This window comes from Podarcis erhardii (genome assembly GCF_964252035.2).
Source record: "Podarcis erhardii genome assembly, chromosome: 14".
Classification (NCBI taxonomy): Eukaryota; Metazoa; Chordata; class Lepidosauria; order Squamata; family Lacertidae; genus Podarcis; species Podarcis erhardii.
The window spans coordinates 44,428,294-44,443,892 of record NC_138503.1 but is presented as its reverse complement, the minus strand read 5'-3'; the positions used below and the strand labels follow the sequence as shown (position 1 = coordinate 44,443,892).

The 15,599-nt window shown below is 41.2% G+C and overlaps 1 protein-coding gene across 1 annotated transcript in view; it reads left to right on the top strand.

Moving 5' to 3' along the window:
• Window positions 1-15,599, top strand: part of CYTH3 (cytohesin 3) — a 69,294-nt gene that overhangs the window by 42,397 nt on the left and 11,298 nt on the right. The window contains exons 4-8 of the mRNA XM_081839955.1: window positions 1,371-1,437; window positions 5,850-5,968; window positions 12,191-12,271; window positions 13,403-13,515; window positions 14,038-14,186. Coding sequence (XP_081696081.1) covers window positions 1,371-1,437; window positions 5,850-5,968; window positions 12,191-12,271; window positions 13,403-13,515; window positions 14,038-14,186 — 529 coding nt within the window. The remainder of the gene's footprint in view (window positions 1-1,370; window positions 1,438-5,849; window positions 5,969-12,190; window positions 12,272-13,402; window positions 13,516-14,037; window positions 14,187-15,599) is intronic.

Genomic DNA, 15,599 nt, shown 5'->3' with positions numbered 1-15,599 from the left:
GGGAATAATTAGAAGTAGTTCTATTCTTGAAATTTACTGCTTATTCCCACAAAGAGCTAGTTTAGCAAATGCAGGATGGGGTACAGCAACTAGTTAGCCCCATGGTTATGATATTCAGCACTGCAGGAACTACAAAGTTGAGAAATGGCAACTGAGTGCACTGTTTTGGGATGTGTCTCTCCCTTTTACCTTGCACATAATACCGCTGTTCCAGTGTCATTGTAAGCTTCGCCTTGATGGCTGTGCATTTGTGTAGGTTCTGCACATTTAGTATTAAACTTGGTTAAGATGATTCTTGCTATTTGGTCCATTAAAATCAATGGAGCCTGTGTCTGGAACCTATAGGACACAAAATGTTGTTGTTGTTGTTAGTTTATTTATACCCCACCTTTCTCCCTTTAAAACTGCTAAAAATATAGGAAAAATCATGATTAAAAACACTGATAGAATTAAAGCTATATAAATCTATAAAATACTGTATATTTAAAACCTACAAATAATTGTAATAAAAATAATTGTAATGGCACACGCCCTTTAGTTAAAAGCAGTCATTTCCCAAAAGGCTGTCTTTACCTGCTGGCAGAAGGACGGCAAATAGGCAGCCTGTCTAGCTTCTCCAGGGAGGGAGTTCTAAAGTCTGGGAAGCAGCCACCAAGAGGGCTGTGCAATTTACTTATACACCAAAGTAATTAAGTAGCATCCTGATCTTAGCAAATAGGGTGTATCTAGCTTGCTGTGCTGTCTGCCACTTTCAGTACTTTTGTTAAAGTTAATACTCAGTGTGTCACTCTGGGTGCATTTGGGTTTGTGTTGACTGGAATGCCATTAGAATGCAGTGTGTCCTCGTTTCTGCAACACTTTCATCTGTCTTTGTGTGATGCAGCTAACATAGTGCAGACTCCCACAACTTCTCTGGCACAATGTCTTCAGCTGGCATGTTCAGCCACTGCAACATCATAGGCTGCTGTTTTGTGCTAGCATTGCAGACCTAAAGGCTTATTTGCCAGTACAGAGACTCCAAAGATTGCACCGCCAATTGGCTTGGATTGAAATAATCCAGTTTAACTGGTTTGTGAGTTAAAGCCATGCACATTATCCTCTTTAATGCCCTTCCTCTAATGTATGTCAGGAGGGTTTAAATGCAATGTATTAAAAATCTAAAATGAAGTCAAAGCTACTTTGAATTATTTTTGAGGGTAAATATTTCCCTTTCACTTTGGGAGTAAAAGTTCAGCCATTCCATCCTATTCATACTGACTGTATAAGATGAACATGTAAATAACATTTAAAATGTAAACATCAAAGATATTTAACCAAATACATCTGTGTAATATTCTTTTCCTTTTATTTCCCCCCTTACAAATATACAGCAAAACTACACAGAGAAATAAACAAATAGCTATGGGAAGAAAAAAGTTCAATATGGATCCCAAGAAGGTAGGACTTTTGTGTTCTTGAGAATGTATGCTTCTTATTTATTTATGAAGGTTTATATCCCACTTTTCAGTTACGAGAGATCCCAATGCAGCTTGCAAAGTACATTAAAAACATATATACAATAAAATCACAATGAAGTACAGTCATACCTTGGATGTCAAACAGAATCCGTTCTGGAAGTCTGTTCGACTTCCAAAATGTTCGGAAACCAAAGTGCGGCTTCTGATTGGCTGCAGGAAGCTCCTGCAGCCAATCAGAAGCTGCGGAAGCCCCATTGGACATTTGGGTTCCAAAGAACGTTCACAAACTGGAACACCCACTTCCAGGTTTGAGGTGTTCAGGAGCCAAAACGTCCAAGGAGTTTGGGATCCAAGGTACAACTGTACAGAAGAATGGAGAGTTAAAAAGCCAGAGCAACATCAAACCATTTGTAGCAGTCGGTACAAATAAAAAATGACCCCAAAGACTGGCAAAATAAGACTGTCTCAGCCATTCACCTAAGGCAGGGTGATCCAACATATGGCTTGCCAGGCCTTTTTTGGCAGCCCCAGGCAAGGCAGGGAGCTGCAGCACAGGGAAGGAGACCTGAGGGCTCTGACAGAGCCCTAGAGTCCTCCTGTCTCCTTCCCAAAGCCTAGTTCTGTTTGCTTCATCAGCGCCCATAAGGCACATGTATTCTTCCTTGGTGGGGATTTTATAGAGACCTGTGCTGGCATAAGCGCTAACAGACAGCCGCTGCCAGGGAATCAAGGCTGACCACAAGGATGATCCCAAGATGGAGCTTCAAAGCTGATGCCATTGTTCTAGGAGGACTGCTCACTTTTCCCTGTGTCACATGCAAAGTGCTGCGCTAGGCAACTGCCTTAGAGTGTTTGGCATATACTGAGTCACACCATTGACCTATTGCTCAGTATTGTTGCTGCTGGCCAGTAGCCTAGCTATCCAGATTCTCAAGAAGGGAATGTTCTCATCCCTACCTGGAGATGCCAGGGATTGATCCTGCACAGAAAGCAGATACAGCCCTGCAACTAGGACTAGTCCCTGCTCTGTATTTCTCCGTGTTATCGTTCCTCTGAAAGAGCACAGCAGATGTTGCTGCTCAATGTTTACATATACTATATTTAATAATATAAAGCACTTTATTCTCCTTGTCTCATATCTTTGAGAGACAGCTTAACCAGCACATATTTGCCTCTTCTTTCAGATCTTTGCCTTTTTCTTGTTCTTTTTTTCCTGCTCTAAAAGCTTGAATAGGTCTAGAGTCTTGTTTTCCTAAGTGGTTTGTTTCGGAAGATGACGAAATATTTGCTTGGGGCATCTGAATTTCCAGAAAGCAGGCTTTATTAAAGCGAAGTAATTTCAGAAGCATACAGATTTTAAAAATGGAGTCTATTGATGAGATTTTGAATTGTGACTAATTTCTTAGCTTTCAGTGGTTTCCAGCATGAGTGGAAACATGGTTGGCAGACATGTTCCCCTTTGCAGTGAAATGTGCATCTTTCTTTGCGATTTTTAAAAATGAAGTTGATTGTTGGTATTCATGTTCCAGCTGGGTGTTCAGGGAAGTTTTCTAGATAGTAAAGCAATTCAGAGGGAGACTGGGTAGAGGAGAGGAAAGGTGGGGTAGGGGAAAGAGAGAGCACACAGTTTCCTATACTAAAAATAGCTTCTCAGACTGATAAAATGGCATTGGGTTTGCCCTGATAAAGTAGGTTGCAGTTGTTGACTGAATTGTCCAGCCGCAAAATATTTTACTGCTGTTGTTTCTGCAACCTGTCTGCTTGCATCCAAATGCTCGTTCCATTTGTTCACAAATATTGTTTTTCATTATCTCCAGTTTATTTTTAAAAACCACATTTGAGCTTGCTGATTTTAAAAATGAACCATTGCCATTTCTGTTGCATTGTTGCAAGTGCCATTGCTGCTTAAGATAACAGCAATAAAACCAGTAATAAAAACATGATGAAACTCATTTAAATCCTGTTAAAATGCACACACGCCAACCTGAATAAAAAGGTGCAAACTTGCTTCCCAACAGAAAATAAAAAAGGGGAGGACATACCCTAATGCGGTCTGGATTAGAGAGAACATCAAGCCATAATTTGGTGCAATATTAACAAGCCTTTCTTTTAAGGACCATTGGGCTCATCTACTGACTTCTTCCCCTCATGCATCATGATTTCCTCCCACCCTTCCTTCTTAGTGTTTGGCAAACTACAGTATTTTTCGCCCCATAGGACACACTTTTCCCCCTCCAAAAATGAAGGGGAAATGTGTGTGCGTCCTATGGGGCGAATGCAGGCATTCGCTGAAGCCTGGAGAGCGAGAGGGGTCAGTGCGCACCAACCCCTCTTGCTCTCCAGGCTTCGCGCAGATCTCCGCAAGCCGTGGGAGCCCGAACCGGGCTCCCGCGGCTTGCGGAGAGTTGCCTGCATGCCGAAGGCTGGGCACGCTGAGCTGGGCGCGCCCAGACTTTGTGCGACTTGCGGAGAGTTGCCTGTTCTGGGGGCTGGGGTCAGGAGAAGCTCGGGCTCCCCCCGCCCCAGCCCCGCGCCTGGGGGAAAAAATAATTTCCCCCCCTCTATTTCCCCCCCAAAAAACTAGGTGCGCCTTATGCGATGGTGCGTCCTATAGGGCGAAAAATACGATATCCATTTGCCTTTTTCCAACCCGGTAAACTAGAGTTTGTGTTTGCCCTGCAAACCACCATTGGAAATGATGGTTTGATCCTGGTTACTAATCCTGGTTTGCAGGGCAAACACCCCCCCTAGTTTGACAGTTCTGATGAAATAGCAAAATAGGATGTGCCACAAGCCAGGGAGGGAGGGAATAGCATTGTGTGAGTCCATGTATCTTTTAAAAGATTTAATTCATGTACTACCAAATCATAACTGTCTGTTATGTCTGAACCGGCTCACATGTCTGTGCTCTATTTCAAAGTCATTTGACAGAATTGGAGATTATTTTATTGACTTCAGGACATACCATTATATGTAGCTCTTTTTCAATCCTATGTATGTTTACTTAGAGGTAAACCCCATTCTGGTCAGATTACAGGTTTCAGCCTTAGCTGAAATAAAGACACAAGTTTAGATTAAAATACGGTGCATAATATATAAGGCTATATATAATTTTATAGATACAAATGCACTGAATGCTAATGTCACAGTTAGTTCCATAGCTCAGATTACTATAACTAACTGCTTTATCTGATGATACAGTTGTAATTACATGGTGTTATCTATTTTTCTATCTACTCACATTGAAGTTTCCCAGATCATGCTGTGTGTCAAGTCATTAGCATGATGAACAGACAAATATTCAGTTATAAGAAGATTATCTCTGTAATTTGCATCCTGAGGGCTAACATGGAATAGATAATAATTTATATCATTACTATTTATTTAGTAGATCTTCTAAAATGATTTAATGTAATAATAAAAGACTTGCAAACAACAAGCACCAGTTGCTTGTCAACAATATACCTGCATTTAATAAATATTGAAAAAGAAAAAATAGAGAAAAGAAGCAGAGATTAAAGATGCGGCAGATTAAAATTCCTTAATCTGTTTATAAACATACTTAGGTCTCTTGTATTGACTCAGACAACTGGTGCATCTAGCTCGGTATTATCTGTTTCAATTTAGGGTCATGCATGTCTTTATGAGTCTTCAAATGTGTATTGAAGATCTATTTATTTCCAGTCTATTTTCCTTGAAAGCATATTAGTCTGCTGCTGATGCTTCATCTGGTGCTGAATTGCTTTATTTGTTTTTAATGATATTATCCTGGGGTGAACAATATTGTTGCCTATTTCCACTGCTATCTTTTCGGAGGGTTTAAGGTGGATTGTGATTGTACATTTTATGTTTATATCTTGTAAACTGCTTTAACTGCCCTTTAGTCGGGCTAAAAAGTCCTTAATCAATATACAAAGCAGCTGTCCAAAGCCTTGGGCAGAGTTATTTTCCACCTTGTACTACTTATAATCTTTTAACTAGTGATACAAGGAATTTATATCAGGATGCTATGGAGACATGATTAGGCAAGGAAGAGTGCTATTGTGTTCATGTCATGTTTGTGGACCCCCCCTAAGCACCTGATAGGCCGCTGTGAGAACAGAATGCAGGACTTTGTTGTGTAATTCAGCAGGGTTGTTCATAATAGCTGATTATTTTGATTATACATATTTTGTTTTAGTTTCAGTAAGGTAAGGGGGATGATCCAAAGGCTTCCCAGAAAAGGTGAGCTTTGAGGAGGGTGTGCACAGATGAGGCTGCATTTGTCAACCATAGGCAAATTCCTACTTATCAATGAAATCTATATAATAACTCCACAGCTTAATATTTCCAGAACATATAATCTTGTGAAGACGAAAGCAACTGAATTCATTTCCTCCTGCTGCTTTTTAGGGAATCCAGTTCCTCATAGAAAATGACCTATTGCAGAATACTCCTGAGGACATTGCACAGTTCCTTTATAAAGGGGAAGGGCTAAATAAAACCGTCATTGGAGATTATCTCGGTGAAAGGTAAGTAGAGAACCTGTGTGTCTTTTTATGTTAAGCTTGACATGGGGAGCCATTCTTTGATTCTTCTTGTTCTCTTTGACCATGGCTATATATCATGCACATCTGTAAGAATATATATGCCATGCAGGAAAATAGGAACACCTGAGAAGTTTTTCAGTATGACTATGATGCAGAAATATCACCCCACTACCCAGCAGATGAAAATGTACTTTGAGGTTTTTGTTTTTGTTTTAAAATGGTTAAATATTTATGTTGAAAGCATATGGTGACCACAGTCCAGCAAACCAGCAGTGCATCTTAATGGGCAGCTATAGAAAGCAGAGAGTCTGTAGGCACAGACTTTATCCTATCACCTGTGGCCTCCCTACTAAGTCATTTGCAATATTCAACTTACCTCCTTATATAAGCACATTTATTATTTATTCCTTTGATAGGAATATAGGAAGCAGCTATACATGAGACCAGGTTGTTTGTCCAAACCATCCCAGTATTGTCAACTTTGTTTGGGCAGTAGTTCTCCAGGGTCTCAGGTGTTCACCTCACCTGCTGCCTGATCCTTTTAATTGCTGTGGATTAGACCTGGGGCCTTCTGCATATGATGTATATATTATGTGATTTAGCTGTGGGCCCTTCCCTATCCTTGTAAGGGATCTCCAACATTGACTCATAGCCTTTCTCATAATGTGCTTCCTGATCCTTCTTACTGGAAAAGCCATGGATTGAATGTGGAACCTTCTGTGTTCAAAGTGTGTGCTCTACCACAGCTCGAAGCAGCTTATATAGGTTTGCGAATTCCAAGGGGCATTTTCTCCATTGCATTCCTTTTCTTCTGAAACTCAGAGATCTTAAAAATAAAAATCTAGATAGGAATGCATGTGGTTGGGCAGGGACTGTTTCTTATAACTGGAAGCAAAATGACACATTGCACAGGTGTATCTTCTTCACACATGCTTTCCTGAGTAGAGGAAACACTTATAAAAATAAGTGTATAGGATTAATGATAATTAAATGCTTGGGTTTTGTGATGCAAATCTCGGAAGGTTTCAGAGTTAGATTTTGACAATCATGTGTGGCATTTAATGTTGAGACCAGAGAAGAAGAGCCTGCTAATCTTAGGAGACAGCTGGCTACATAATTATTAGCTATCAGCAAGGCTACTGCCTGTCCTAATAATAGTTCTTTTCGTCTGTTTAATGTTGTCTTCTGTGAACATCTTATTGGTGGTAATATATAGTTTAAGCAGGCACTTCAGAGGGATAGCAGCATCCCCTAGCTTTTAATGTGAACAAATATTAAACATAAAGGCCATTCTGGCTGCAAATTTGACCTTTAAAATGTAGAACCAAAACTGCAATCAATGTATAGCAAAGACTGCAAACTTAAATCATCTTGAGAGCTTCTTTATCCAATTTAACCTGGATTTCCTGGTCTGCAAACAGCTTCAGGTCCCTCACCCCCCCCCTCCCTTATACGTGACTGAAAATAGTACAGACTCTGGCAGAGAGTATCTTAATAGATACCAGATGCCTTATTGTGATGTAATGCTTCTTGGAGACGAAAATATGGGGCATCGTTCACAAGCTCCGTTGCAGTCGCAAAATGGCATGAATAAAAGTAGTAATTCATACTGGAGGAGTAGATACTTTCAGTCGCTTTGGGTGTGAATATCTAACATGGTATTTCAGAGTTTCTTAGGAGTAAGGCTTTCTTGTGTTTCTAATGTAGGCAGTTGAAAGTTAAAGAACATTGTTCTGCAACAGAACTGAGCTGCTTTTTTGTGTTGTTCCTAATTTATGTCATTAAATTGTAGCTAATATAAAATATATATTTTTAAAAGAAAGTGTAGCTAACTATGTACATCTGGAGTGGGAAACTTCTGTTCTATGGGTCTAATTAAACCTGCTAGGCCATCGTATTTGCCCTGTGAGGCCATTCTGGCCAAGCTGCGTCCCCCTGGCCTATACCTGACAAATCGCTCAGGAGGCCAGGCCTACTGAACACAGCAGCTCTTCCCAGTAGATCTTGCCCCAATGAGGCAGTTGTGTGGACTGTATGAAAGTTTTGTAGCTTAATACTTAGAGGCACGGTGGAACTAGGAAGTGTTTAGAACTGCAGTCCTAGCCATGTTTACTTGAAAGTAAGTCTCACTGAATTTTGTAAGATTTACTTCTGAGTAACAAGCTTAGGATTGTGCTGTACCACTTGTGAATGGCATGTCAGCTCAGGGGAGATAAGTTTTAGCCAAGTGCGTATTATCTTTAGCAAGTTATTTAGTGTCTGAGAATTTTCCAAACACTTTCTTGACATTTCTTCCGATGGTTAAATGTCTATATGTATACTAAAAATATATTTAAAAGACATCCTCACGTGCCCATCTGTCTTTGGGGAGGATCAGCTTGCAGTACAGAAATGTACAATGTATGCAATAATTTGAATGTTTGAGATGGGAAGTTCAAACTGAGAAATGTTATAGCTTTAAGGTTCTGGGCAGGCAAAACCATATTTTTTTCTTTCATTTATCCTCCCAAAAATCATGTGGTCATTATTTATTTCTATTTTACAGACGGATGACAACTGTGTTGTCACTTTTTCTGTTTTATACATGAACTGAGCCTTAGAGAGGGTTTCTTGTCAAAAGCCACCCAAAGAGCCCATGGCTAAGCTACAGTTGGTCTTCACACCCACATCTAAATTTCAGTTCCAGAGCACTGTTCTTTATTGGTGGGTCAGGACCCACAAAAGGGTGATACCAGGACCTAATATGGGTTACCCTAGTGGTACCACCACTACTTTCTTTTAAAAAATCATTAAGCAACAAAAAGAAAGTCTGAAATCTTGTGAATGTCTTTGTGTGTGTGTGTGTGTGTGCTTGGGAGAAAGGTGGGATAGAAATACTACTACTACTACTACTACTAGTGTGCAGAGGCAAAGTTCTTGCACTCTGCTGAAAATACTGCATTTTTTTTACTCTGAACTAGTCTTAAACCTTCTGCATTTACCACTTGCTTCTTATAGTGAACCAAATTTGCATGCAGGACAACAAATAGTTTTGAATAAATTTTTATGTAACTGACAGACGGAAAATCGGAAGTCCTTTTTATTCTTCTCCTTTTTTCTCTCTGTCTTTTCTTCTATAAGTTCATTCTTTTTATCTTCTTTCTTCTCTCTTTTTTCTTTTGTTTTCCTTTGGTGTCCTCTGCTCTGGGCCATTGTTGGGGTCCAAGGATTACACACACATGGGTGGGTGGATGGAAGGACCCTGAGTGAGAAGTCAGAGAAGGAAAGACTTCCCTTCAGGGTGAAAGACTGGGAGAAGAAAGGAAAGCTCTCGGGCAAGAGCTGGGGGGGCCCACCACTTTGTGTGAGACGGGGCTTAATGGCTACCTTTGAGTGAGGACTCTGTGTTTTCTCTTTCTCTGTTTTTGTTTTTTGTTTTAGAATAGTTTCTTTTATCTTATTGTATCATGAAAAAAGCTTTAATAAGAGCTTCTAAAAAATGGATAGCAAATAGTGCCCGGTTGCCATAGATGACAAGGCATTGCATGCACGCACTAGCTGGTCCACCCATTAGCAAGGTGAGGTGGTAGCCTCATGTGGCAGATCCAGCCTCCTCTGCCGCCTCTAACCTCCTCCTCCATGCCCAGCCACCCCCTTTGCCACTACCTGCCACTGCGGAGGCAGCAGCAATGGAGGGGGGAGGAGGTGTCAGGGTGGGAGCAGCATTTTCTGTTTTGCCTGAAGCAAGCTGGCCCTGTGGAAGTGAGTCAGTGGGCTGTCATTGACAAGGGCAGGGAGACCAGGACAGCAGTTCAACCTCCCTCTGTGTCCAACATAGAAAGCACGTAGTCTGCCAGAAGAGGGAAATCCCCTCTTTTGAACCCAGCATAGGATTGCAGTGGACCTCTGGACAAGGGACAGAATTTTCTACCCCTCCTCTACCAGCTTCCACCCTGCTGGAAAATACAGACTAGAAATGGCTGTACCATGTCCAGATAAGGTTGAAGTTGTGTACTGTATAACCAAGAGGGAAACCTAGAGGTATTTCTCCGAAGGATTCTTCTTGAGTGTATTTTCTAAATAACGTTAATTACTTTCTTTATACCATTCCCATTGAGGATAAAAACATTCCTTTTGATGCGTTGATCTACTAATTTCCCCTTGGCAAGAGCTTCTATTGTATTTATAACAGCAACAACTTGCTCACATCCTATTTAATGAGTGGAGTTTTCAACATATTAATTAAAATACTTGAAAAGGTTTGTTATGTACACTTAAGGAGGCGATTCAGGCACCTGTTTGCTTTAGAAACCCGCCTACCTGTTCTTGAGTTAGAAGCTGATCTGCAACATTTTCATTTAATGATGTGATTCAAACACACCCTAAGGATTACAGGGCATCTGAGTCCAATAGTATTGAAATTCACAATGGTGCTGAGTCAAAGAATAACTACCTTAGTTGTATTACCATTTTTCTCTTTTTTAAAAAAAGAATAAAATATGCATAGTTCATAATTCATGCCCTTATATGAGTTTACATTTTGTACTGTGTATAGGAGAATAAAATGTAAGTTGCTTATTAAAATATTAAATTGACCGATGCTCTTCTGCTGCACAGCTTTAATAGTTTATAATGGCACTGGATTTTATTAGAGTCCTGAGATTTCCAGGTTTGATTTAAAGGGGGAAAATTTTCTAGTCCTCATAACTGTAATGCCAAGTTTGAAAATGTAATGGCAAACTGAAGCCCAAGCTCATTCTTTCTTCCTAACTTCTGGGAATTCTGGGAAGCCTGTAATTCTGGGAATTGCATGTTTGTTCCATTGCCTTTGAGATGGGAAACTGCATGTACAAACAAGTTGCTTGTATAGCTTTTTACTCCCACTACAGGCGACTGAGAACAAACATGGCTCATATTCGGTTCAACTTGACTGCCAGTTCAGATACAGAGGGTTCTTGGGTCCTGCAGGTGACTACTTGCAAATTGAACTTATTTGACCCTGTTTGAAAGCAAGCCAGAATAAGTTGAGTTCTGCGCTGGCTGGATACTTGATGCATTTATTGCCGTTGTTAAATATGTATCCTGCAGTTTTCAACAAAAATTCCTTCTCTCAGGGCAGCTAACAGCATGGCTATTTGTTAAGGAGGGTATTGCGTTGGACTACCTCAAATTGGATGTTGTCTGGCCTATGCTAAGCATGGATGTCCTTGTTGAGTGAGTGGTTACTCCACAACTTTAGCCTTGCTTTAAGTATATCATATTCTGGGTCCCTGCTTCCCCTTCTTGTGTACATGTGGTTATTATGCAGGATCATCTGAGGAACAATGTTGGTATATGACACACCAGTACCATGCCTCTTAACTAGGTCAGCTTGGTGTGCATCCAGTATTTCACTTTGGTTGGGGAACTGGATGTGGGAATAGTGTTGGGCCTCAGTCAAGATTCAAGTTCTAGGCAATAGGGACGTGAGACCAGGAGTTGGGTGTCAGTCAGCCCTCATGGGCTAGAAGTGAGTGTGGTCTGAAACAGGCAGAGGTCAGGTAGCAGTGAAAGGATCAAAGGGAGCAGGAGCGTAGACAGCCATCCCTACCATTTTAGGCAGTTGAATTTGGGGGCAACAAATAGTTGGTTATTTAATTTATTATTATTGTGTTTTTATTGCCAGGGGATAGCAAGAGGCACTTTTCAGATTTTCTGCCGCAGGTGCAAAAAGAACTCAACTGGCCTTGAAAACCATGCAGCCTGATTGTGGAGGGGAGGATTTGCTGCTCCCCTATAGGCAGCAAAGTGTCTTGGGTCAGCAGGGAGTCTCACTGTGCAAGAGAAGAGCGCTATAGGCTTAAGGAGCCAGCTCTGAGGCTGGGGCTTTATAGGACCTGGGACAGGTGGGTGCAGCAACCTACAAGGCAGTTCCAGAGTTTAGTCCTGCAGTGGACACTTGAGTGCTGGTGCCATAAGAGATAAGGCACCGGAACCTGAGTGCTGGGAAGCCCTAGTTCAAGTCACACATGTATGTATCTAAGCACACCAACACCACCTAGGTAGCAGAGGCTAAGCAAGAGAAGGGACAAAAGACCATTGGGACACCTGTTATTGATGAAGCCCAGATTCCCTTTGGTCATGTGAGCAGCCAAACCTTGTGGATAGGCAGGCTGGGGAAAAAAGCAGTCAGAATATTGAAATGAATTGCCACTGACATTTTACTCTGTGTGTTTTATTTCACAGGGATGATTTTAATATTAAAGTACTTCAGGCTTTTGTTGAACTCCATGAGTTTGCTGATCTCAATCTTGTACAAGCCTTAAGGTGAGCACACTAAAAAAAAAAACCCTCTCTTACAACTTTTTCCTAAATATATTTGCAATTTTTAAGCAGAGGCCACAAAAATAACAGAATCTGCTCCCCCCCATGCCTTAATTTGGTGAGCAGCACAAGTAACAGTGTGTGTGAGAGAGGCGGGGGGGGGGGAGAGACTGAAATGTAAGGTTACGAATCATATAGCTAAAGAAAATAAGAATTCCAGGCCATGTTGATAAGTCACAGCAAATAGTGTTAGAGACTACCTTGACCTATTATGGTTTGAACCTTCAAAACTGATAACACAATGTTACCCAAAACAGTAAATAACTCCTCTTTCAAGTTTGTCATGCTGTTAAATGAAGGATATAAGTTTTGTTGCCTAAATAATTTAATGTTACCATCAAATAATTTGTTTAATGGTGCATTTCAATAATGTATTTTGAAGGGTCAAAGGGGTGTTATAAGCAGAGCAGCATTGCTGGCAATAGTGTTAATGAACTCTGTCAGAACTCACCCAGGTGGAGATGAGTGATTACTCTAGTTGCCTTTGGACTTAATGTTAACCCATAGCATTACAGGAATGGTTGTGCAGTGAGGAAATTGCAAGCTGTACTTTTGTGTTGTAGCCAAATCCTAAACCATGGTCAATTCTAACTGTAGTTTACTAATGCAAGCCAGTTTCATAAAAGCATGGTATGATATTATTTAGTTTAGTAAGTCCTAGTTAGTACTAACTGTGGTTTGTTTGATTCAGATGTTATGAGTCATGACAATATATGATTAGTCTAAAACAGAAGTGAAAGGTCCCAGAACTGTCCATGTGGCCACACCGGACAAGAGGAAAGGGAGGAATACATACCATGATCCTGGGTTGGGTGTAATATTAAGCCAGGAAGCATGGTTTTTTCCCACAATGCCCAAGTTCTTGGGCACAGTCATAGTAAACCATTAACTGTGGCTCATTGTAACACATGACTGGGGCATCTGATTAACGTAAGCTGCTAGGCTACCAATTTTATTTTGGGGAAAAACTTGAAATCAGCGCTGATCTACAGAGACATAGTGTTTGATAGTGTTGTAGCAAGAGATACTGTAGTGGGTGATATCTGACATGCAAGTTAATGTATATCTTTGCAGGCAGTTCCTGTGGAGTTTCAGGCTTCCGGGAGAGGCTCAAAAAATAGATCGCATGATGGAAGCTTTTGCTTCACGTTATTGCCTTTGTAACCCTGGAGTCTTTCAGTCTACAGGTTAGTGGTGATGGCTTTCCTAGCCTGGTTGTGTTTAATGTGTCAGTAATATTGGGTAAAAATTGGATGACAAGAAGTAAGCTAGAAACCTGTAACAATCTTGACTGGAGAGAGCACAAGAGTTCAAGCTCATTTCTCTGGCTCAGTGTCTCCACTGAGACCCATGGTTCCTCTCAAGAGACCCAAGTGGGAGAGGTGAACTGTTCATCTCTTTAGAATGCCTGCTTTGGAATGTTGTTTAATGGTAATTAAGTTACGGGAAATTGAGACTAATTTGTGAGTGGTTCAGGCATGCTCTTTTCTAAAAGCAGTAAATCTTCATACAATCACTTTAGCTACCTCTTTTCTGGTACACATAAGAACTTTGGGTGGGTTCAAAGCTCCGGTTGCAAAGTGTGAATTATCACCATTGGGGTTTTGGGAGAAGAGAAGGGGCTTCTCATGCCCTTGCTTTCTTATTAATAACTAGCCATGGACTGGTTTTACGAAGAGTAATCATTCCACTTTGATGTTGCATTTCAGATACATGCTATGTGCTATCCTTTGCAATCATTATGTTAAACACTAGTCTACACAACCACAATGTCAGAGACAAACCAACAGTGGAGCGGTTTATATCTATGAATCGAGGTATTAACGAGGGCGGGGACCTTCCTGAGGAACTGCTGCGGGTAAGCTGCTTTTACAGCGGCAAGTGTGCCGACTTTCTGCTTTTGATGTGGGGCCAAGAAACAAGTGCATCAATTTTGGCACTGATCTCTTTGGGAACCAACACAGTAGGATTTATTATCATGTAACATTGGATCTCTGGAGAAAGAATTCTCTCAGTAATGCTAGGTTGAGAATAGCTGGCTTGCCCCCAAGGACAGCAATCATTCTTTAGGGACTGTGCTGGGAACTGAACTGGGGTTTCCCCAGTCTCTAGGTCCACCATTCCAGCCACTACTTTACACTTGCTTTTGTTCAGTTGTGTCTATACTTTATGCAGCATTTTGAACTAACTCTCTTGTGTGAGCAAGGGACCATTAACTATGACGGTCCTCCACACATGTACATAACTGAGGTTGGTACATAAGAAGCTGAGTCAGACCTCCAGTCCATCTAGCTCAGAACTTCCTGTGCTGTGTGCAAGTGGCTCTCCAGAGTTTCTGGCAGTCCTAAAGTGGAAATGCCAGGGATTGAATCTGGGGCCTTTTTGCATGCAAGATGTGCTCTACTACGGAACCTTTCCTGGATAGGAGCTCCATCTCTGAAGATGAACAAATGCTTCCAACACAAATGGTTAACTGTACATTCACCTATCATGGTTGTTATGTGTTGACCAAGCTGGACTCTGCTTCTTCCCTCACATTCAACTACCATAGTACCTCTATGTCCTGCTGAATATGGAAAGATGTTTATGAGATATATATATATATATATATATGCAGGTTTTGGTGTCCTCGGGTGTCTTCCCGTGTAAAAGTTGGGGTGTCTAGGCGACGTTTCGACGAGGTCTCACTCGTCATCTTCAGGCTGGTGCTTTCGGCTTCTTGTTACTGGAACAGAGCAGGATCTCAGTGTTTGAGTTCCTATAAATACTGTAGAGGGGGTGTGGTGTATAGCCTCCAATGTTCTGGGCAGAGAGGAAGTTCCCAGGCTAGTGTGCCTTTTCTTCTTTTGTTCCTTAATTACTTGAGAGATATCTTGAGTGATTTCTTGAGTGATATCCTGAGTACCACTTAGGTGGGTCATTAGGTGTGGATTAGTTGCTAAAGTCTTTGTGTCTTGACCTCTTGAACTTTGTGAAGAGTTTTCATGAGAAAGGCACACTAGCCTGGGAACTTCCTCTCTGCCCAGAACATTGGAGGCTATACACCACACCCCCTCTACAGTATTTATAGGAACTCAAACACTGAGATCCTGCTCTGTTCCAGTAACAAGAAGCCGAAAGCACCAGCCTGAAGATGACGAGTGAGACCTCGTCGAAACGTCGCCTAGACACCCCAACTTTTACACGGGAAGACACCCGAGGACACCAAAACCTGCATTCCTGTACCCGTGAAAATCTACGAAAGCATATATATATATATATATATATATAT